Below are 22,470 nucleotides of genomic sequence, written 5' to 3'. Positions count from 1 at the left end.
ACTTCCTTTGGGTTTTTCAGGATGTTTTCCAGAGAGTGGGTAGAGAAACCCAAACCCACTCAGCTGTGCCCTCCAGTAGCACCGGGGCCGGCAGCTTTCCCTCTTCTACCCTCTTAAATAAAGGAGACAGACTTACTGAAGAAGCCGGGCCTTTCAATGACTCGCTGCTCACTCATTTGTTCTGGGTCAGGCTCATATGAAGACGGTGTCTGAAAAAGGACAAAAGTCATGACGGGATCCTGTTTAAACTAGAAAGAAACCATAAGAAAAGCTCCAAATGTTGTTTGTTAATATTTGTTTTTGTTCTACGTTCTGATCAATAAACTCCTGTGGAACAAAAGGAACAAAAGGTCCAGTGAAATAGTTCCATCTTGCACAGTTTAAGCTGCTCCTGACTCCCAGGTGGCTTCATCTGTTCGTTAAGAATCGGCTGTGAGCCTGAAACTGAGTCCAGATGTTCTGAACCGGACTGAATATTACAGCAGTTACACATTTATTCCTGACAAAGCTTCGTAAACCCGACTGAACGCCACCCCGGAGCTGGTGATGCTGCCGCCGGGCGTTATGATGTCACACGTCCCGCTGGACCAGACGTACAAGGCAAGTTTCAAAGTGCTTTACAGCTGCATAAAATCACAAGAAGGCAAATCATTCCAGAAATATGAAAATAATTAATTAAACTAAAAGCTCTGACTGCAGATAAATACTTTCAGCTGTCATATTCACAGCTAAATGTACAACTTTTTCCAGGACTTTGCCTGAGAGCGGCAGGTTTGATATGGACCAGTAGCTGTTCTGTGGCATCAGGGCGGCTCTGCTTTAGAGGCTTAATGACAGCAGTTTTAAGGCCTTTGGAAAAGCTCCAGTCTGGAGGGAGATGTTCACCAGAAGAGGAAGGTGTGGCAACAAGCTAGTGAGAAACTCATGAAGGCAGCATGTGGAGGAACTCTGACTGTCTGTCAGGACAGGTGGGAAGTGTCTCAGCTCAGGTGTCCAGCTGCAGAGTAGTTTCTGTTGTGGAAATTATTGCATTTTTAATGCTTCATTAAAGAATATTTCAAACTCATTACTCTGAGATGCAGAAATGAGTTCTAAAGGCAGTGAAACTGCAGGGTTTCTTCATGTTTACTGCAGCAAACAGGAGAGTCTTATTTTTGATTATTTCAGAAAAATAACGACGCAAAGTCTGGTTCAACACGTTGCTGCAGACCCGGTTCGGGGTCATGTGACGTCATCTGTGAAAAGCGTGGGGCACCACCGAGGTGACGTTATCAGAAACGGGAGCCACGTGACGCTGAGAGTGATTGATGTCCGTATCGATGGAGATATTGATGAAGCGCCGGCTCAGACCGAGGACAGAACCCCCTTCACAATAAGAGCGCCCCTCAATCTGCCACCGCTGAGCAGACCGTGCACGCGCACGTTCACAGGTTAGCATTAGCAAACATGCTGGGCCCAGGGGTCAGCTGTTGTCGGGTTCACATTTTAATTCAAGTCACCGGCTGTGTCATCACGTGAGCAGTGACACCAGAAGCGATTCCGCTGGTACTTTACTTTGACGGTCTTGGCGCCGCTTCCGGTGTCGTAGCCGCTAACGCGGTGCGTCTTGACGTAGCGGGTGGCTGCTGGTGCGTCAGGAGGAGGCAGACTGAGATGCCGTAACAGCTGCAGCATCACACCGACACCAGCAGAGACCCGATCCGACTCCACAGTCCGGTTCTGCGGGCCGCAGCTGATGCTCTGCCCGCCCCGACGCGCGTCAGCCCCGGATCACATCAGCGGAGAGCAGCGGAGGAGCGGCGGCCGCATCCGGAGGTGAGACACGGGGAGGAGGAGGGGGGGGCAGGGCGTGGAGGAAGGGAGCGGACCGTCTGGCTGTGAGCGCGGCTGCAGGCCGAACCGCACGAACCGAACCGTGTTCGGCGTGCAGCCGCAAATGAGGCGTTGAGGCAACGCTCTGGACCACCGCTCCTGCTCCTCCTGCATCCTGTTCTGTGCGCGTGCCAGCCTATGCGCGTCTGTGGTGTCCGGGTGCGGCTCGGTTGATGTGATGATGATGATGATGATGACAGGTAACCATCTCCAAGGTCACGTTCAGTCGGGTTTGAAACGTTTCAGCTCCCGATCAGCTGATCGATCAGAACAACTGATCATGAAGGCAGAGGGATGACCAGAACACACCTGTTTAACACTCTGCTCACATCTGATCCGACCAGAACCAGCTGCTCTCCTGCAGACAGAACTCAGGGCTGAAAGCAGAGTCCCTGATTAAAAGCATGTGATCGGTTCCAGGCTGAAGGAACTCCTGTCATCGGCCACAGTGCCTCTGATTGGTCAGTTTCAGGGATGAAGAAGACCTCTGAGCTCTTCATCTGCTCAGAGCTCCGGCAGCACCACCCAGACTGGGCCTGACAGCAGAACCACAGGGACTCATGTAGGTCATCAGAGGCTGTAACTCGCCATCAGAGGGTCTTCATCAGGCAGAAGATGGTGTAGTGGTGTGATTCCCACCTTTCATGTGGGAGGTCTGGGTTCAAATCTCCTGCATGAAAGGTACTACCTCCAGTAGGGGTCCTTAGGCCAGACCCCCCCCACCCTACCTGCCTATCTGTAAGTCTTTTTGGATAAAAGCTTCTGCTAAATGCAGAAACATGACATCATCAAGTCCACACAGATATGAGGAATCGGACCGGTTCTAAGCTCTAGAGAGACACAGTTCTCTTAAACCCACAGTATCTGTAAGAAAGCTGACCTCTGACCTTTAACCCTTTGCATGTGTAACACAGCAGGTCAGTTTTTCAGGTTCTTTCTACCTTCAATCCTTTAAACCGGAACCAGCCCTGAAACCATCAGGATGAGGACTAAAAACGGACTGACTGCAACCCAGGAAGCAGAACTTTGTGCCCTCAGAACAGGACTCAGAGGTCCATCCTGGTTCCACCTGGTCTTCTTTCTGTTCGGGGGAGGAAGCCCTGGCTGAAGGGGCTGATGACCACGTCTCCACGCAGGACCTCTGCAGGTGGAGGAGGCGGAGTCACGAGGGAAGGAGGTGACATTCCTGTGATGCCGCCTCATCACATCTGTTGGAACGGCTCAGATGTCCTGCAATGTAAAAGTTCTGAGATGGCAGACAGACAGAAGCGTCTGAACTTCTGTCCGAGGCTGTTTTGTTATCTTTGATGAAGACCTCATCTTCCTCTCTCTGTGTTCTCCGGCCTCCGTTTCCCAGGATGCTCTGGGGTTTCCCAGCAGCCCCGTGAAGATGAGCATGACATCATGGTTCCTGGTGAGCAGCTCGGGCACTCGGCACCGCCTCCCCCGAGAGATGATCTTCGTGGGCCGAGAGGACTGCGAGCTGATGCTGCAGGTGGGTGATGTCACGCTGGCTGCTGTTGACTCTTTTGGTTGTCGTGGCGATGCTGTTCTGACCTCGGTGTGTGTTGGCAGTCGCGCAGCGTGGACAAACAACATGCAGTTATCAACTACAACCCGGCAACTGATGAGCACCTGGTGAAGGACCTGGGCAGCCTGAACGGGGTGAGACGCACGATGACATCATAGCCATCATCCAATCAGCTACTGGTGGGGGAGGGAGACATTTCAGACAAAATGTTCTGACTGAAGACTGTCGATATTTATTGGAAATGTTGATATGATATATACGTATATATCTGATATACTTTATAATGAAGGACAAACTGATTAAAAATCAATAACATACAGATAAAATCTTCACTGATCAGTGAGATCTGAGACATAAATCAAAGCACAATCAGCACTTTATGATGGTTGTTTCTGTCAGTCTGCGTCACCAACATGAGAACAGATCAGTCCGTACAGAGGTGGGCGGAGTCTGACCTCCAGGTAAACGCCTTAAAAACAGCCCCACAGGTGAAGCAGCTGGGGTCAAAGGTCACACTGTTGGGGACCAGCTCTGACCCTCAGACTGTAAAAAGGCTCAGCAGCTTCTGTGTGTTTCAGGAAACTTTCCCTCTGACACCGTGTTTTACCTGCTGTCACTGAATCAGTCCTGTCTTCTTCTGTGGTGTCCTCTCTTCTTCTGTGGTGTCCTGTCTTCTTCTGTGGTGTCCTGTCTTCTTCTGTGGTGTCCTGTCTTCTTCTGTGGTGTCCTGTCTTCTTCTGTGGTGTCCTCTCTTCTTCTGTGGTGTCCTGTCTTCTTCTGCGGTGTCCTGTCTTCTTCTGCGGTGTCCTGTCTTCTTCTGCGGTGTCCTGTCTTCTTCTGCGGTGTCCTGTCTTCTTCTGCGGTGTCCTGTCTTCTTCTCTGGTGTCCTGTCTTCTTCTGCGGTGTCCTGTCTTCTTCTGTGGTGTCCTCTCTTCTTCTGCGGTGTCCTGTCTTCTTCTGCGGTGTCCTGTCTTCTTCTGCGGTGTCCTGTCTTCTTCTGCGGTGTCCTGTCTTCTTCTCTGGTGTCCTGTCTTCTTCTGCGGTGTCCTGTCTTCTTCTCTGGTGTCCTGTCTTCTTCTGAGGTGTCCTGTCTTCTTCTGTGGTGTCCTGTCTTCTTCTCTGGTGTCCTGTCTTCTTCTCTGGTGTCCTGTCTTCTTCTCTGGTGTCCTGTCTTCTTCTCTGGTGTCCTGTCTTCTTCTGCGGTGTCCTGTCTTCTTCTCTGGTGTCCTGTCTTCTTCTGCGGTGTCCTGTCTTCTTCTGTGGTGTCCTGTCTTCTTCTGTGGTGTCCTGTCTTCTTCTGCGGTGTCCTGTCTTCTTCTCTGGTGTCCTGTCTTCTTCTGCGGTGTCCTGTCTTCTTCTGCGGTGTCCTGTCTTCTTCTCTGGTGTCCTGTCTTCTTCTGCGGTGTCCTGTCTTCTTCTGTGGTGTCCTGTCTTCTTCTGTGGTGTCCTGTCTTCTTCTGTGGTGTCATGGTTTAAATTTCTTTAAAGAGAAGAACTCCTTAAACTGGATGTTAGCGGGTCGGTGGTGCTGAGCCACAGCTTCTCCCATTTTAAATTATGACTCCCATCCTTCTTCTTCTTCTTCTTCTTTTTTTAGTTTGGAATCAGGTTTTAATCAATGAGATTATTGATCTGATGTTTTTGTATCCATCCTGAGAGACCTTTAGGTCTCCTCTGTTGTGCTTACTTTTTTGTGTATATGTCGTGTTCTTATGTCTTTTTTCCAGTGATTTCATACAAAAAAAACCTTGATTTTGTTTGAACTTTTTTATCATGTTTTAGTAGATTTTATGCTGATGTTTTTGAGTATGTCATAGTTGTTGTTTGTTTGTTTCCTACAGACGTTTGTGAATGACCTCCGGATCCCTGATCAGACCTACATCACCCTCAAACTGTCCGACATCATCCGCTTTGGATACGATATCCTTCTAACACTCTGCCTCTGTGTTCGGTGTTCATTCATCCAAACCTGTCTTTAGATTAAAAATATCAACACAAAAAGAACAAACACACATTCTACACCGAAAGCAACACGTGTAAGCAGGACATCATCTGTTAAAACATCTTTAAACATCATTAAAACAAACCCTCAGAATATTTAATCATCAGTCAGATCAGTTACAGCCAGAGCAGTTACAGTCAGAGCAGTTACAGTCAGAGCAGTTACAGTCAGAGCAGTTACAGTCAGATCAGTTACAGTCAGAGCAGTTACAGTCAGATCAGTTACAGTCAGAGCAGTTACAGTCAGAGCAGTTACAGTCAGAGCAGTTACAGTCAGAGCAGTTACAGTCTTGTCTGTTTCAGTATTTTTCTGAGCTGTTTCTCCACATTCTCACGTCTACGTTCTGGAGAAAAGTCAACACAAAGTCCCAGAGGAGGCTCTGAAGGTCAGTATGTTCACAGCTACTCTGTTTTACTTCAGCCTGCATGTGTCAGGATTTACACAAGTATTTTTTCACCTTTGAAATCGATTCATGATGTCAAAAAACATGAGAACAGAACCCAGCTCATTTGTTTTGGATGGATGTACAATTTTAAAAATGTCAACACTTAAGTGTCATGTTTGGACTCAAAATCAACATTTATGGTACAGCTGTTGACCTTGTTTAGTTTTGTACGCATAAGTCCAAACTATGCTCCGATATAGTTTTACTTTTCCTCACTGAAGCAATGAATTGACATAATAAAGTTGTTTAACAACTGAAAGGCTGTGAAAACTCTTCAGATATTTGAGTATTTTAAGTTAACAACCTAACGATGATGGCTTTGTCCCCAGAATGATCAAATGATGACCTTTAAGAGATATAATTTTCAATCTTCCTTCAATGTTATAACACTATGAAATTTTATGTAAAAAAACCGTTTCCATGTTTACGTGACACCATACTTTCTCCAGTGTGTGTCCTTTTTGTTATGAATAAAGATTATGTAAAAGCATCTGTCAGTTCTGTGAGCTCTGATCAAACTTGTTGTTGCAGCACGAGAAGTACAGCAGCCAGCTGCAGATGAGCCTGAAGGCTGCAGAGGCGAAGAAGAGGGAGGAGGAGGAGCGGCCGCCAGGCGACAAAACGCAGAGCACAAAGAGCCTGACACAAGGTACAATCACTGCAAATAACAACCAGGTTCATTTAGAAAGCAACACATTTCATCTCAGGCCACTTCAATTCTCCTGCATGGAAGGTATTACCTCCAGTAGGGTCCTTAGGCCAGACCCCCCACCCTACCTGTACCTGCTAAATGCATAAACAGAAACTTCAATACATCCATTTTCTGTACCTGCTTAATCCATCGGCCGGGTCGCGGGGGGGTTGGAGTCATTGGGCGAGAGGCGGGGCACACCTTGGTCGCCAGTCCATCACAGAGCCCCACAGAGACAAACAACCACACTCACTCCTAAGAACACGTTTAGAGACACCAGTTAACCTGGCAGCATGTTTTTGGACGGTGGGAGGAAGTCGGAGAACCGGAGAGAACCGGAGAGAACATGCAGCTCCACACAGACAGAACCAGCCGGGAGTTGAACGCACCTCCGCCAGGACAGGGGACCGGCATGATAAAAGTACTCCAAACACGATTAAAACCAGGATAAACGTGCAAAAAGTTTGCATAGTAGCAATCCTTTCAGAAACCGCGCTATGCTGTGCAAATGGATGTTTTTTAAAAAGAGAATGTAAACAAGGAACTAAAAAAAACACACTGACACGAGAAACTCTGGCAGGCAGCCGCTGCAGCAGCGCCGGAAAAGGAAAGTTTCAGCCTGATCTTAAAGGTAGAGAGGGTGTCTGCTTCCTGAACCCAAACTGGCAGCTGGTTCCACAGAGAGGGGCCTGATAACTGAAGGCTCTGCCTCCCATTCTGCTTTTAGGGGCCTGATAACTGAAGGCTCTGCCTCCCATTCTGCTTTTAGGGGCCTGATAACTGAAGGCTCTGCCTCCCATTCTGCTTTTAGGGGCCTGATAACTGAAGGCTCTGCCTCCCATTCTGCTTTTAGGGGCCTGAAAACTGAAGGCTCTGCCTCCCATTCTGCTTTTAGGGGCCTGATAACTGAAGGCTCTTCCTCCCATTCTGCTTTTAGGGGCCTGATAACTGAAGGCTCTGCCTCCCATTCTGCTTTTAGGGGCCTGATAACTGAAGGCTCTGCCTCCCATTCTGCTTTTAGGGGCCTGATAACTGAAGGCTCTGCCTCCCATTCTGCTTTTAGGGGCCTGATAACTGAAGGCTCTGCCTCCCGTTCTGCTTTTAGGGGCCTGATAACTGAAGGCTCTGCCTCCCATTCTGCTTTTAGGGGCCTGATAACTGAAGGCTCTGCCTCCCATTCTGCTTTTAGGGGCCTGATAACTGAAGGCTCTGCCTCCCATTCTGCTTTTAGGGGCCTGATAACTGAAGGCTCTGCCTCCCATTCTGCTTTTAGGGGCCTGATAACTGAAGGCTCTGCCTCCCATTCTGCTTTTAGGTGCCTGATAACTGAAGGCTCTGCCTCCCATTCTGCTTTTAGGGGCCTGATAACTGAAGGCTCTGCCTCCCATTCTGCTTTTAGGGGCCTGATAACTGAAGGCTCTGCCTCCCGTTCTGCTTTTAGGGGCCTGATAACTGAAGGCTCTGCCTCCCATTCTGCTTTTAGGGGCCTGATAACTGAAGGCTCTGCCTCCCATTCTGCTTTTAGGGGCCTGATAACTGAAGGCTCTGCCTCCCATTCTGCTTTTAGGGGCCTGATAACTGAAGGCTCTGCCTCCCATTCTGCTTTTAGAAACTCTGGGAACCACAAGGAAACCTGCAGCCTGAGAGCAAAGTGCTCTGTTGGGGAAATATCCAACTGTGAGATCTTTAAGATGTGATGGAGCTCGGTCATTAAGAACTTTATATGTGAGGAGAAGAATCTTAAATTCTATTCTGAATCTAACAGGGAGCCAATGAAGAGAAGCTAAAACTGGAGAAACATGATCTCTGCTGTCAGATCTCAGCAGAACTCTGGCTGCAGGGTTTTGGATCAGCTGGAGGCTTTTCAGAGAATCTGTGGGACAGAACAATAATAAGGAATTACAGTAGTTCAGTCCTGAAGGAACAGATGCATGGAGCAGTTTCTCTGCATCACCCTGAGACAGGATGGTCCTGATTTATTACGAAGGTGAAAATAATCTTTGTTGAGTTCATTCCTGCACACAGGATCCCGAGCTGCTGTTGGTTTTGACTTTCAGCGGTTTTTAAATCTATAGTTTCAGTTCAGTTGAGTCATGAATGATGAGAAGAACCTCTGATTTCATACATCTGGGTGGATTCCCTGTTTAATTGATCTGTGTGTGCTACAGATTCTCAGGTGTGTCGGCCCACTCCTCTGTACGGCCAGCCGTCCTGGTGGGGAGAGGAGGATTATGGGAACAAAGTCCAAAGCAGCGAGGAGCCTCATCCAGGTAAAGTTTTCTTCATTAGAATAATGCAAAAGGTTTATGTCTCTGTACCTGATAGTTTAGATTCTACTGATGTCTCTGTTTCTGTCAGATGTCCACAGAGATGCATCGTCTGTGGATCCGGACTTTTCTGAACCAAAGACCATGTTTCCTTCCTACCACCGTGAACCCAGCTACTTCGAGATCCCCACCAAGGACTTCCAACATCACAAAACGTCTGGGGCGGAGCTCCACGAGATCCCCACCAAGGACACAGACCCCCCCCCGGCCCCGCCCTCCCCTCCCACTCCAACCCCACCCGTCGTCCAAAGCCACGCCTCCTTCACCATCGAGTTTGATGACTGCATGCCTGGCAAGATCAAGATCAAAGACCACATCACCAAGTTCTCCACCCGCCAGAGGAAGCCACAGCCTACGCCCTCCAGAACAACCATCGCGGCAGCATCTGCGGAAATCATGTCAGCAGAGAGCAAGGTGGCTGACTGGCTGGTCCACAGTGATGTCAGCATGATGAGGAGGCGAGCGCCATGTGAGGACGTTTACAGCACAAAGAGCGACCTTGCCATGAACATCAAGACCCTCAAAGGTCAGTCACCTCAGAGACGAGGTTTTCAGACCTGTTCACTTTAGTACCACCATCAGGTCCGGACTTAAATCTGAATCTGAGATCTAAGTTCAGTCTCATTCTTGGGTTGCGGAGGTTGAATCCTTCAGAATTTGATGACCCGGGATGTTTCCCCGGGGCACCACCCTCAGACAAGCCGTTCCCAGGGCATAAAGTACTGCCATCGATCTAAGACCCCAACGTCTCTGAGAAACACACCAAGCCCGAAAACCCAAGTCCTCCCTTTTGCTATACCATATGATTCATTTTGCCTTGGTAAGGTGCCTGTTCCTTTGGGGATTAAAGGGTCATCTAACCATCTAAGTCATCTAAACCTCTTGATCCCTAAAAGAACAGGGCCAAGGGACTGGGATTGGGCCGAAGTGCCTCAAAACATCAGCTGCAGTTAAACAGCAAACACAGCAAATGTCAATATAAAGAGCTTACATAAGAACATCAAAGAAGGTCCGCGAAGGATACAGTGTGAGCAGAGACCTCATTAAGAAGCTAGCTTCTCAAACCCTCTGGTCTGGTTAGGTTTGGTTTGAACATGATTCCCTGGTTAGGTCCAGGTTTTGTGAGGGAAAAGGTTCAGGTTTTTAATACAAAGCTTCATCACATTCATCTCTGGAGTCCTAATAAAACAGCAGAGATAACAAGCTGAGCAAATCATGGAGGCAGTGAACACAAAGTCAGTAGAAGACGCGCATCTATCAGGTATCAGATCAGGAATTTACTGACCAGAAAGGAAAAGAAGGTGCTTCAAAGATGCCAACTGGTAATATTCTACTTTAGCAAGGGAATCACAAAGAGCTGGACTGAGTGCTGTTAATTTCTTCATAAATCTCTCACCTGAACCTGCTATAATGAGCAAGCCTGGGTACTGTGGACCCGGTGAATGGTTCTTTGTGAGATGTTCACATGTTTTTGTTCTGTTGGTAGGTCACCACCATGAGGATGGAACCCAGAGTGATTCAGAGGATCCAGTTGTCAAAGGCCAAAGTGAACTCCACCGCTCTGTCCAGTCGGAGCGGTCTGAAGCGTCGCAGCAGACCGTCCAATCAGATCATCTCCCTGCTCCAACTCAGAAGCTCCACCAGCCGCTGCAGTACTCTCCACCCAGACGGGCCCCAGCCTCACCTGTGGCCCCCGAGCGGCCCCTGTCCCAGAGCCCCCCTCAGTCTCCATCCCCCACAGAAGCACCTAAACAGGCGCCTGCTGAGCACCTGACCCAGCAGGCCTTCATCATTGAATTCTTTGATGACAACCCTCGCAAAAAGCGCTCGCAGTCCTTCACCCACAACCCCGCCCACGCCGACTCTTACTCTGCGCTTAAGGCCAAGCTAGAGAGGCGGAAAGGTGGCGAGAGGCCGGCGTCGGTGCATGGCCACATCCCTCCCACCCAGCAGGTGACCGTTCCCCTAAAGGGTCAGGGTCAACCTTGCCCCCAGAGGTCCAGCTCTCTAAAGAGGGAGAAGACGGCGGGGGAGGTGGCCTCGTCAAGTTCTTCTTCTCGCTCCTCGCCAGGCATCATCGTCAGACCTTTTGGCAGCGTTGGGAAGAAGTCCAAGCTCGCACAGGAGTTTGCTGTTGAATTCCTTAAGGACTCTGGTCAGAGGGACCCCTCCCCGACCAGGGAAAAAACATCCCCCCCCCCCATGTCTGCACCACCGGTGATGGTGTCACACCCTCATGCACAGATTCCCTCGCCACAAACCCCTGCAGCCCCTGCCTCAGTCTCCTACCCTTCCTCCCCCTTACAGCCTCCCCCAACCTCTAAATCCTCCATCCTAAGCACCCCTGGCCAGACAGCCTCACCGATCCATCCGTCCGGACCCCCCATGTCCCCCATGCTGCCCCTGGGCATCCGTGGAGGAGACCCCAAAGGATCCCAGAGGATGGTGAGGAATGAGGAGGACGACAGTCTGAGTGATGCTGGGACCTACACCATCGAGACCGAGTCGCAGGACAAAGAGGTGGAAGAGGCTCGCAACATGATCGATCAGGTCAGTTTTCAGCCTCAGATTCTTTGGTATAAGACTAAGATTTTTGAGCAGGTGGGTTCAGAAAAACTTCAGCAACAGATCAAACGTCACTGTTTCCTTAAAGGGTTTTTGAGTAAGAGCAGATCAGAGGTCTGCTGTGCTGTAAAATGCCACCTACCAGTCCTGAGGATGTCTCCCTCTCTGCATGAAACCTCGTGTCCGTCTTGCCTCTTCCTGTTGCTGTGGCCCTGCCTCCTCATGCATGCTCTATGTCCGACAGGTGTTTGGTGTCCTCGACTCTCCAGAGTACAGTGGTGTGACCTCAGGAGTCTATAGGCCTGTTATAAATGATGGCAAAGATGAGCAAGCTAACCTGCCTAGTGATGGTAGTGCTGTGGACCCGTTGCATGGCTTTATTCCAGCTTCTGACAGCGGCCCCCCATCTGGCCACATGCAGGTAACACTGGACCAGAACCCAGAGAAACACCTGTGTAGCATGAGGTGGTCCCAGTGAATATTCCCCATTTCTCCTGATAATTATTTCACTTTTCTTTGACACTGTCTAGTCTTATTGGACTCTTTGTTTGTCTGTTGTTGCTGATCATCGTTTCTTTTTATTTTCCAGGTTCCAGCTCAAATAGTTGGTCTGGAGGGACCTAAGTGGGTTTCCCGTTGGGCTAGTCTAGCAGACAGCTACGAACCTGGTTCCACTCAATCTCAGGGGGAGTGTCTGGAAGGTACTGTTTAAGTTCTGTGTAATTTGTCAGAAAACAACATAAATGTGATGTATGAGGCAGCAATCCTCCAGATTGATTGATATGGGTTTAGAAAATGTTGGCATGAGTTGAAATAACGATGATTTGTTTTGCAGATTTGCGCTTCGTGAGCCGCTCAGTGGGAGGTTACGACAACTCTGAGTCTGAGTCGAGTCACAGTTCCAGGACAAGAAGGCTGCTGCCGCAGGTGCCTCCAGAGAAGCTGGACAGTGTCACTCCAAGCATCCTGATCCGACATGAATCCTACCAAGACCAGGAACCCCTGGACAGAGCCCCCGGCCCTCCTCGCCCACAGGACTCCATCCAGCGCCTGTCCATTCAGGACGACGTGGACCCGGACAGCCTGAGTGACGCCAGTCGCTCCGATGATGGACCTGTTTTAGATAAAACCAAGAAGAATCAGGTTAGAGCCGGAAGTACATCTCCAGGCTTCACAGCTGCTCAGTTTAAAGTTCAGGAGAAAGTGTCTCCATCCCCCAAATCCACCTCCTTCTACATTGGTTCTGAGGACTATGTAGACAAAGCTGATCAGGCTCGGAGCCCAGTACAGTCTGAGAGGACTCAAGACCCCCTTTCCAAAACTTCCCCTACCACCGTCCTGATCCGACACCTAAGTGGACATGAACCGAAGAGAACAGGTGTCAAACCGAACAGCTCTGCTCCAAACCTCCAAACTCAGGACAAGGATCCTGTCCCCAGTAAAGACGGCTGCGTGTCATCCTTCGTCCGTCAGGAGAGTTTCACCAAAGACCGGCCCACTGACACCATCCAGATGAAGAAACTTCCCCACATCTCCAGCCACCCATCCATCAGAGACATGGAGCAGAGATGTGAGAACATCCAGGACGCAAAGTCCCTCTTTCAGGAGTCTGAGGGAACTTCTCTGGACACAACGTTCCCCTCGTCAGGTTCTGGTCGCAGCTCAAAGAAGGGGGGCTCCTCCAGCCACATGGACGACTCCCTTTCTGGTGAGTCGGACGTGGACACAGCAAGCACAGTGAGTCAGATGAGCAGCAAAAATGTTGCGGTCAGCTCCGCCTCTAAAAAGCGTCCCACCATCAGCAGCCTTCAAAAGGAGAAGTCCTCCTCCAGCCCGTCCATTCAAGAGAAGGGCCGGCAGCTCAGTGCCCGCGAGCGGCTTTCTGAGAAACGCCGCAGCCAGACGACGGCTGACGCACCAAGCAAAGCAGAGGCAGCAAAGCGCCTACAGATGCGCCGCAGCGCGGGCAACCGTGGCTCTCTGGATCTGTCCGAGGGCCAGCAGGGTTCTGGCCCAAACTGGACTGAAACGACATCATCTGATCATGAAACTTCCCGTCCGTCCAGCCGCACGAAGAAACTCACTGCCTCTCTTCAGAAGGAAGACAACGGAAAGACCCCAAAGACAACAAATCAGCAGGTTCTGACCCGTTCCAACAGCCTGTCAGCACCAAGGCCAACTCGGGCATCCATGCTACGACGAGCCCGTCTGGGTGAGGCCTCGGATAATGAGGGTACTGAGACTGACCGGGCTTCCCAGAGTTCTGACCACACCGCCGCACCGCCCAAAGTGTCCGCCGAGGGGAAGAAGATGTCCAGGTTGGACATCTTAGCCATGCCGAGGAAGAGAACCGGTTCCTTCACAGCGCCAAGCGACACTGAGACATCCTCGGCAAACCGCTCTGGTTTCTCCAACCGCAACGCCGAGTCTGTGGCCGCCGCCAGGAAGACGTCGGTGGGCGACGCCCGCCAGGCAGCCGCCAGAGGGGACGGTGCTCCAGTTAAGCAACCACCGACCCGCACCCGGTCCGGTGGAACCAAGTACCCCAGCAGCGGTGAGTTTAGGTTTCACAGGCCAGAAAGCTTCCAGGGGACTCTCTGTTTAAAGATGATTAAAACATCTTTATTCTACGTCTAAAACACGAGTTCAAGCTTCAATTCTGGTGGAATTTTCCATCAGTTGTCCTCATCCTAAAGAACATCTTAATGAATCATCACTCGAATTACAAAACTAAGAAACCATTATGATACCAAACCGATGTGATAAAGTTCTGTTTACACCTTAAAAAGCTTTTCTAACAGAAAGGGAATACGTTCAGTTCCAAAGGCTCGTAATGTTGTTGGATCACCATTGGATAGTTAACTTTACCTGCTCCACATGTTTATGTCCTGATAATCCATCCCGAGGACTGTTTATGAATCTAATGCTGGCAGCCAGGTCATCTCCTGTTACATGAATTAAGTTAAGTTTCCCACAGGAGGAGGAGAATTCCCATTATTCTGTAGGACTCCCTGAAGAAGCAAACCGAAGCATGTTGGAGTTTTAGAAGTGATTTCAGGTTTATGCTCCAGCATCCAAGGAAGCTCTCCGACAAAAACTCATTTCATTCTGTTGGAGTTTAACTGATGTTCTGCTGTTCTGGTGCTGTGGCGTCGGATCGGTCCTGCCGAGGCAAGAAGGAGCGGCTCAGGCCCGGCTCTGGCCCGGCTCAGGCCCGGCTCTGGCCCGGCTCGGGTCCGGCTCAGGCCCGGCTCAGGCCCGGCTCTGGCCCGGCTCGGGTCCGGCTCGGGTCCGGCTCGGGGTCCGGCTCACGTCCGGCTCAGGTCCGGCTCAGGCCCGGCTCTGGTCCGGCTCTGGCCCGGCTCAGGTCCGGCTCAGGTCCGGCTCAGGTCCGGCTCTGGCCCGGCTCTGGTCCGGCTCTGGCCCGGCTCAGGCCCGGCTCTGGTCCGGCTCTGGCCCGGCTCAGGTCCGGCTCAGGTCCGGCTCAGGTCCGGCTCAGGCCCGGCTCTGGTCCGGCTCTGGCCCGGCTCAGGTCCGGCTCAGGTCCGGCTCTGGCCCGGCTCGGGGCCCGGCTCAGGTCCGGCTCAGGTCCGGCTCACGTCCGGCTCAGGTCCGGCTCAGGCCCGGCTCTGGTCCGGTTCGGGTCCGGCTCTGGTCCGGCTCTGGCCCGGCTCAGGCCCGGCTCAGGCCCGGCTCAGGCCCGGCTCGGGTCCGGCTCTGGTCCGGCTCGGGTCCGGCTCTGGTCCGGCTCTGGCCCGGCTCGGGCCCGGCTCAGGTCCGGCTCAGGTCCGGCTCACGTCCGGCTCTGGTCCGGCTCTGGCCCGGCTCGGGGCCCGGCTCAGGTCCGGCTCAGGTCCGGCTCACGTCCGGCTCAGGTCCGGCTCAGGCCCGGCTCTGGTCCGGTTCGGGTCCGGCTCTGGTCCGGCTCAGGCCCGGCTCTGGTCCGGTTCGGGTCCGGCTCAGGTCCGGCTCAGGCCCGGCTCAGGTCCGGCTCTGGTCCGGCTCGGGTCCGGCTCTGGTCCGGCTCTGGTCCGGCTCTGGTCCGGCTCTGGCCCGGCTCGGGCCCGGCTCGGGTCCGGCTCGGGTCCGGCTCGGGTCCGGCTCTGGTCCGGCTCGGGTCCGGCTCTGGTCCGGCTCGGGTCCGGCTCTGGCCCGGCTCTGGTCCGGCTCTGGCCCGGCTCGGGCCCGGCTCAGGCCCGGCTCGGGCCCGGCTCGGGTCCGGCTCTGGTCCGGCTCTGGTCCGGCTCTGGTCCGGCTCTGGTCCGGCTCTGGCCCGGCTCAGGTCCGGCTCTGGTCCGGCTCGGGTCCGGCTCAGGTCCGGCTCTGGCCCGGCTCGGGCCCGGCTCAGGTCCGGTTCTGGCCCAGTTCATCACATTTAACAACATTTTGATGCCTGCAGGGTCCCGTCGCAGAAAGAAGGGCTCGGACTTCTCTTCCTCCTCTGAGGAGGAATACGACGCCAACATCAGCTCCTCGAAAACCAAACGCTCCTCCCATCCGACCACCTCTGCCCAGAAGACCCGCAGCCAGCGGACAGCTGCCACCAGAACCAAGTCTGTCTCCTTGGAGACGGAGGAGGACGAGGACCAGAACGACATCGACCCGTACCAGAACTGGTCCACGCACAGCGCTGAAATTGCCAAGTAAGATCCGTGCTGCCACTGGCCGCTCTGCGATGTCAAAGCGCCACATGATGCTCTCTGTGTTTCGCTGCAGGCTCAGTCAGGACCTGGCCAAAGATCTGGCCATCCTGGCAAAGGAGATCCACGACGTGGCCGGGGATGGAGACTCGCCGAGCTCCGGCATGGGCGCCACCACCTCACCCAGCTCGCTGCCCAGCACCCCGGCCTCCACCATCTCTGCCAGGGAGGAGGTGGGCTATGAACTCCCCCACAGGGCCCCTTCCACCACATAAACAGGGAACATCTGTCCACAGACAGCAGGTGGCAGTCTGAGCTGGACTTTCACAGTCTCTTGTTAGACAGCATGTTTCCAGCTGCTGCCAGCTGTGACCTGGATAAATGTGCCTATGATCCATCAGAACCTAAACAGACCCCACTGCAGCTGACTCTTCCCTCCCAGTGTTTACATTTACCAGCTGTTTTACTGGTACCGCAGCCTGTTGGACCTGCGGGAGCTTCGTCATGCTTCTGACTCATGTCTCTGTTCTGCTGCACAGATGCCATCTTTTCCATTCCTCTGTGGGCTCCAGCCATCTCAGGTGTCCACCTCTGGCTCATCACCCTCTGCCCTGTGATTACTCCCCCCTCCATCACTGATCCTAACACTTCCTCTCACAGTGTTGGATTGTTTTGAAGCACATTTGATTTTGAAGTAATTCATTTTAGATCTGAGTGGCCTGTTTGGAGGATCATTAACAACAGAACTGCTGAGGTAACAAAGCAGATGTAATCAGAGTCTGCAGAGTGCAAGACCTCGATTAATCAGACTCCACCTGATCCTAACTGGGCCAATGGCCATGCTGCCCCGGCCCAAATAAACACACTGCACCAGGTTCTCTGTGTTGGTGCCTCACACTCGTCTGTTGTAGCGTTTTACTGCCACTTGGGGGCAGTCTCTTGAAAATGTGGACCAATCAGAGCTTTGCTCTGCTCTTGGTTGTGTCGGTGCTGTTGTTGGTCCTTTAGCTTTGCTCTGCTCTTGGTTGTGTCGGTGCTGTTGTTGGTCCTTTAGCTTTGCTCTGCTCTTGGTTGTGTTGGTGCTGTTGTTGGTCCTTTAGCTTTGCTCTGCTCTTGGTTGTGTCGGTGCTGTTGTTGGTCCTTTAGCTTTGCTCTGCTCTTGGTTGTGTCAGTGCTGTTGTTGGTCCTTTAGCTTTGCTCTGCTCTTGGTTGTGTCGGTGCTGTTGTTGGTCCTTTAGCTTTGCTCTGCTCTTGGTTGTGCTGGTGCTGTTGTTGGTCCTTTAGCTCTGCTCTTGGTTGTGTCGGTGCTGTTGTTGGTCCTTTAGCTTTGCTCTGCTCTTGGTTGTGTTGGTGCTGTTGTTGGTCCTTTAGCTTTGCTCTGCTCTTGGTTGTGTTGGTGCTGTTGTTGGTCCTTTAGCTTTGCTCTGCTCTTGGTTGGGTCAGTGCTGTTGTTGGTCCTTTAGCTTTGCTCTGCTCTTGGTTGTGCTGGTGCTGTTGTTGGTCCTTTAGCTTTGCTCTGCTCTTGGTTGTGCTGGTGCTGTTGTTGGTCCTTTAGCTTTGCTCTGCTCTTGGTTGTGTCAGTGCTGTTGTTGGTCCTTTAGCTTTGCTCTGCTCTTGGTTGTGTCGGTGCTGTTGTTGGTCCTTTAGCTTTGCTCTGCTCTTGGTTGTGTCGGTGCTGTTGTTGGTCCTTTAGCTTTGCTCTGCTCTTGGTTGTGCTGGTGCTGTTGTTGGTCCTTTAGCTTTGCTCTGCTCTTGGTTGTGCTGGTGCTGTTGTTGGTCCTTTAGCTCTGCTCTTGGTTGTGTCGGTGCTGTTGTTGGTCCTTTAGCTTTGCTCTGCTCTTGGTTGTGTCGGTGCTGTTGTTGGTCCTTTAGCTTATCAAATATCTGCTTTCTGATGGAGTAAAACTAAGTTTTAAGTTATTTTTTTAAGATTTTTGCCTTTTTCGCACTTTATCCGCTTTGTTATGACATGAGTTGTAGTCGACCACTCCCTGCTAGCTTTCAGCCAGTGAGCATTCTGTCAACATGTAGCATCATCTCTGAAGTGTTTCACGCTGTTAGCTTTTTGAAGGACAGCATATCTGTCCATCTGTGTTGAAAAAAAGGATGAATACCTCAGCAAAGGTATGAACACGCTCTAAATGACCCTCCCTACCCAAACCAAACCCTGTTCTCATACTCAGAGCTTCACATACTTTAGCTTAGCTCCTGGTGTCTCAGGGAGCACGAGCAGTGAAGTATGAGTTGACTTAGAAACAAACAACAAAGTTCTCTTAAAGAACCTGGTCATCCTGGCTGATAATGTGACAAAACATTTGTTCATGTTTAAGTAACTTAAAGCAGAACTTAAACTGTTGAAAAACTACACTGCTGATAACATCTGACCGTCAGTTCGAGTTCAGTCGGTGTTTCTGTCTTCTTGGACTCTTTGTTGTGTGACTCTATCCTTCTGATTGTCATCATGTCGTTATGAACGTTGTTTTACACTCAGGAAACTAACAAGATGACGAATAAATCACAGGTATGGTACTGAGCGTGATGGAGGAGACCCTCTACATATACTGTACCATTTCACATGTTGTTGGAACACATCAAAAGCTTAAAGTGTGTGTAAATGACTGTAAAAATGTCTGAAAGTGGCATCATGTCTACACGGATTGTCAGGAGACGACCTGTTTGGTCACTTTCATTGGAGGACGTGTCTGGTTCGCAGTTCTGTCTGACACCACGATGGATAACCTGCTTCCTCTGTGAAGTGTGTCAGTGTTGCTGTCTGCAGCTCATCCCTGGCAGCAGCTCAGAGAGTGTTTTGGTGTATTTTTAAAAGCAGAACTTGGGTCAGATCCTGCAGCTGCATCCTGTTGAAGTGGCACGGTTCTGCAGTTCATTTCATGTCCACGTGCACTAAAAGAACATAAATAACCCGACAGTGTCCTGATCTACTCAACCCTCTGCTCTGATGTTCTCAGACCGGTTCTTGGAAATCCTCCCCAGTCCTGTCCAGCTGTGAGGGTCAGGGTTTGTTTGGAGTTTTCTTGCTTCCGTTCCATGTTGAACAGTCGCTCTGTTGTTAATGAACCTCCAGCATTAATGAACTGCTCTCACCGGTTCATGGAGCCGGGTTCTCCCAGCAGCACTGAACCTCACTGTTCCCCTCCACCATCGCAGCTGCATGCTGATTCGCTGCATGTGTTCACAGAGCACGGCGCCGGCTGCTCGCTGGTTTGTGATATACAGTTAGGGCTTGGATCACCGGAACCAGACTTCCTCTACTCTCTTTCCAGCTGGTCCAGCATATCCCTGAGGCCAGTTTAAACTACCAGAAGGTTCCTCCAGGTTCTGCTGTCGTCTCCGACCTGGATGCAAATATGAATGAGCCAGAGCCCGCTTCTAAGCAACGGCGCCCGTGGAACCGCGAAGAGGTCACTGTCTAATCCCACTGAGGCCGTGTTCACACTGCAGCTCAGAGCCAGCCCAACCCGAGCTTCGGCTGCGTAAACAAAGACTCTTTAACTGATGCAGTAAAACTTATTCAAACCTTTTAGAAAACACCACAGAAAGTTCATGCTGTTAAAATAAAACAGAAACGATAGACAGAGTCTGACCAGCTTCACTGTATCTGGAACCAAAAGTAGAATCTGAGCATCAACACTCAGTGAAAGCTGTTTCCTTCCTGTTCCTTCAGCTTCCTTTAATGACTCTTTTTAACGCTTTGAACTGAGTTTTTCCCAGGAATCTGAGTCCATTCCTGCTGAATCCCAGATTCCAGCTGCTCAGCAGTCCCTGGTTGTCTGGTTCTCCTCTTCATGATGCTCCAACATCTGCAGCAGGAGGCAGAGAAGCAGCTGAAACTCATCTGCCCACAGAACCCGTGTCCACTGTCTTTCTGTCCCTCTGAGATGAGCTGGAGTCCAGAGAACTGGGCCGTGGTTCTGCTCAGAGCTGATATATGGCTTCCTCCTGGTGTGATGCAGCTTCAGCTCACATTTCTGGATGCAGCCGTGGACTGTGTTGAGTGGAAATGCTTTTCCCAGCTCCTCCTGAGCCCATGTGGCTGTATGGATCATGGTGGCCTGACGGTTTCTCCTGCAGTGCTGCCTGAGGGCTCCGAGCTCATCCAGCAGGGCTTTCTGTCCTTGGCCTTTCCACACTGAGACTTCCCCAGACTCCCTGAATCTGTTCCCAATATCCTGCTCTGTAGATGCTGAAAGACCAAAGTTCTTTCCAGTCTGACTCTGAGGAATATTTCCTGAACTTATTGATGATTCTCTGATGGAGTTTGGCCCAAAGCGGTGAGCCACGACCCATCCTTGTTGGAGAGGCTGAACCTTTGGTGGAAGCTGCTTTTATACCCAATCCTGACACCCTCACCTGTCAGCAGATAACCTGCTGCTTGGAGAAGCTCCAGAAGCTGTTGCTGCAGATTCTATAAACTTTCTGTCCTTCTTTGGCTCCAGAACAGCTTTCACTGAGTGCTGCTGCTTCAGATTCTTCTTTTATCAGCTGTCAGTGCATCATAAGCAGTGGAGTTTGGCCTGAAGGTGGCGCTGCACATAGCAGCTCGGAGTGACACAGTAAAGGAGCTGCTCTGTGGTGTGAACACAGCCACATGTGCTCAGCTCTCTCTGAACGTTAACATGTGTGCGACTGCTGCAGGTGCTTTGGTGTGCTGGGAGGTCGGTCCTGATGCTGGGCTGCTCTGATCCCCCTCCTCTCCTCTTCCAGGTGATCCTGGACAACCTGATGCTGAACCCGGTGTCTCAGCTGTCTCAGGTCATCCGGGAGAACACGGAGCAGCTGGCGGAGAAGATGAAGTAAGGAGGTTTCACTGTCGTGTTTCTCTGTTAGTTTACTTCAGGTTCAGCAGCTTTTGGACCGGTTTCCTGTCTGTCTCAGGGTTCTGTTTCAGAACAAGGCGGACGTCTGGGAGGAGATCGAAGCGAAGGTCAATGCTGAGAACGAAGTCCCCATCCTCAAAACCTCCAACAAGGTTCCTGTCAGCTTTTAAAAATGACCCTCAGCGTTTAACTCAAGCACTTCTGGAACGTGTTTCTGGCTCTCGTTGCAGGAAATCACCTCCATTCTGAAGGAGCTGAGAAGAGTCCAGCGGCAGCTTGAAGGTCGGTTCACAGGTTTTATACTTTTGTTCTGCAGGAACCCAGAGACCCATCGATCAGCTGTTCCATACATCCTGTTTTCAAAGTGAAATCCTTTCATACCCCTCATCCTTCTGTGATTTCTGTCTCACCACATTCAGATATTCAGATATTCAGATATTTAGATATTCAGATATTTAGATATTTAGATATTCAGATATTTAGATATTTAGATATTTAGATATTCAGATATTTCGATATTCAGATATTTAGATATTTAGATATTTAGATATTCAGATATTTCGATATTTAGATATTCAGATATTTCGATATTCAGATATTTAGATATTTAGATATTTCGATATTTAGATATTCAGATATTTAGATATTCAGATATTCAGATATTTAGATATTTCGATATTTAGATATTCAGATATTTAGATATTTAGATATTCAGATATTCAGATATTTCGAAATTTCGATATTCAGATATTTAGATATTTAGATATTTAGATATTCAGATATTTCGATATTTCGATATTCAGATATTTAGATATTCAGATATTTCGATATTCAGATATTCAGATATTCAGATATTTAGATATTTCGATATTTCGATATTCAGATATTTAGATATTCAGATATTTCGATATTCAGATATTTAGATATTCAGATATTTAGATATTTCGATATTTCGATATTCAGATATTTAGATATTCAGATATTTAGATATTCAGATATTTAGATATTTCGATATTCAGATATTTAGATATTCAGATATTTAGATATTCAGATATTCAGATATTCAGATATTTAGATATTCAGATATTTAGATATTTCGATATTCAGATATTTAGATATTCAGATATTTAGATATTCAGATATTCAGATATTTAGATATTCAGATATTCAGATATTTCGATATTTCGATATTCAGATATTTCGATATTCAGATATTTAGATATTCAGATATTTAGATATTCAGATATTCAGATATTTAGATATTCAGATATTTAGATATTTCGATATTCAGATATTTAGATATTCAGATATTTAGATATTCAGATATTCAGATATTTAGATATTCAGATATTCAGATATTTAGATATTTAGATATTCAGATATTCAGATATTCAGATATTTAGATATTCAGATATTTCGATATTCAGATATTTAGATATTCAGATATTTAGATATTTCGATATTTCGATATTCAGATATTTAGATATTCAGATATTTAGATATTCAGATATTTAGATATTTCGATATTCAGATATTTAGATATTCAGATATTTAGATAT

General features: G+C 49.7%; 1 protein-coding gene across 3 annotated transcripts; it reads left to right on the top strand.

Moving 5' to 3' along the window:
- The first annotated feature begins 1,616 nt into the window (after nucleotides 1-1,616).
- cep170bb (centrosomal protein 170Bb) lies at nucleotides 1,617-21,333 on the top strand. 3 transcript variants are annotated; one of them, XM_072362638.1, is made up of 18 exons: nucleotides 1,617-1,815; nucleotides 3,230-3,367; nucleotides 3,448-3,537; nucleotides 5,245-5,325; nucleotides 5,734-5,790; nucleotides 6,382-6,499; nucleotides 8,710-8,811; nucleotides 8,900-9,394; nucleotides 10,355-11,418; nucleotides 11,678-11,854; nucleotides 12,023-12,134; nucleotides 12,269-13,987; nucleotides 15,833-16,076; nucleotides 16,150-16,306; nucleotides 19,358-19,495; nucleotides 20,799-20,887; nucleotides 20,970-21,063; nucleotides 21,142-21,333. In XM_072362638.1, exons 2-18 carry the CDS (start codon nucleotides 3,263-3,265, stop codon nucleotides 21,277-21,279), a joined length of 4,980 nt encoding a protein of 1,659 aa, XP_072218739.1. In that variant the 5' UTR covers nucleotides 1,617-1,815; nucleotides 3,230-3,262; the 3' UTR covers nucleotides 21,280-21,333. The 3 variants fall into 3 exon arrangements, with proteins under 3 accessions (XP_072218739.1, XP_072218741.1, XP_072218740.1); XM_072362640.1 differs by lacking the exon at nucleotides 11,678-11,854; XM_072362639.1 differs by lacking the exon at nucleotides 19,358-19,495.
- Nucleotides 21,334-22,470: the final 1,137 nt, after the last annotated feature.

The sequence above is a fragment of the Leuresthes tenuis genome, unplaced genomic scaffold (assembly GCF_036924035.1).
Source record: "Leuresthes tenuis unplaced genomic scaffold, fLeuTen1.0.hap1 SCAF_13, whole genome shotgun sequence".
Taxonomy (NCBI): Eukaryota; Metazoa; Chordata; class Actinopteri; order Atheriniformes; family Atherinopsidae; genus Leuresthes; species Leuresthes tenuis.
This window is presented reverse-complemented; position numbering and strand designations above follow the sequence as displayed.

Coding starts and splice junctions, on each gene's coding strand:
- cep170bb (XM_072362638.1), top strand. CDS start 3,263: ATGAGCATGACATCATGGTTCCTGGTGAGCAGCTCGGGCACTCGGCAC. Junction 9,395..10,354: donor GAACATCAAGACCCTCAAAG/GTCAGTCACCTC, acceptor TTCTGTTGGTAG/GTCACCACCATGAGGATGGA. Junction 12,135..12,268: donor TCAGGGGGAGTGTCTGGAAG/GTACTGTTTAAG, acceptor TTTGTTTTGCAG/ATTTGCGCTTCGTGAGCCGC.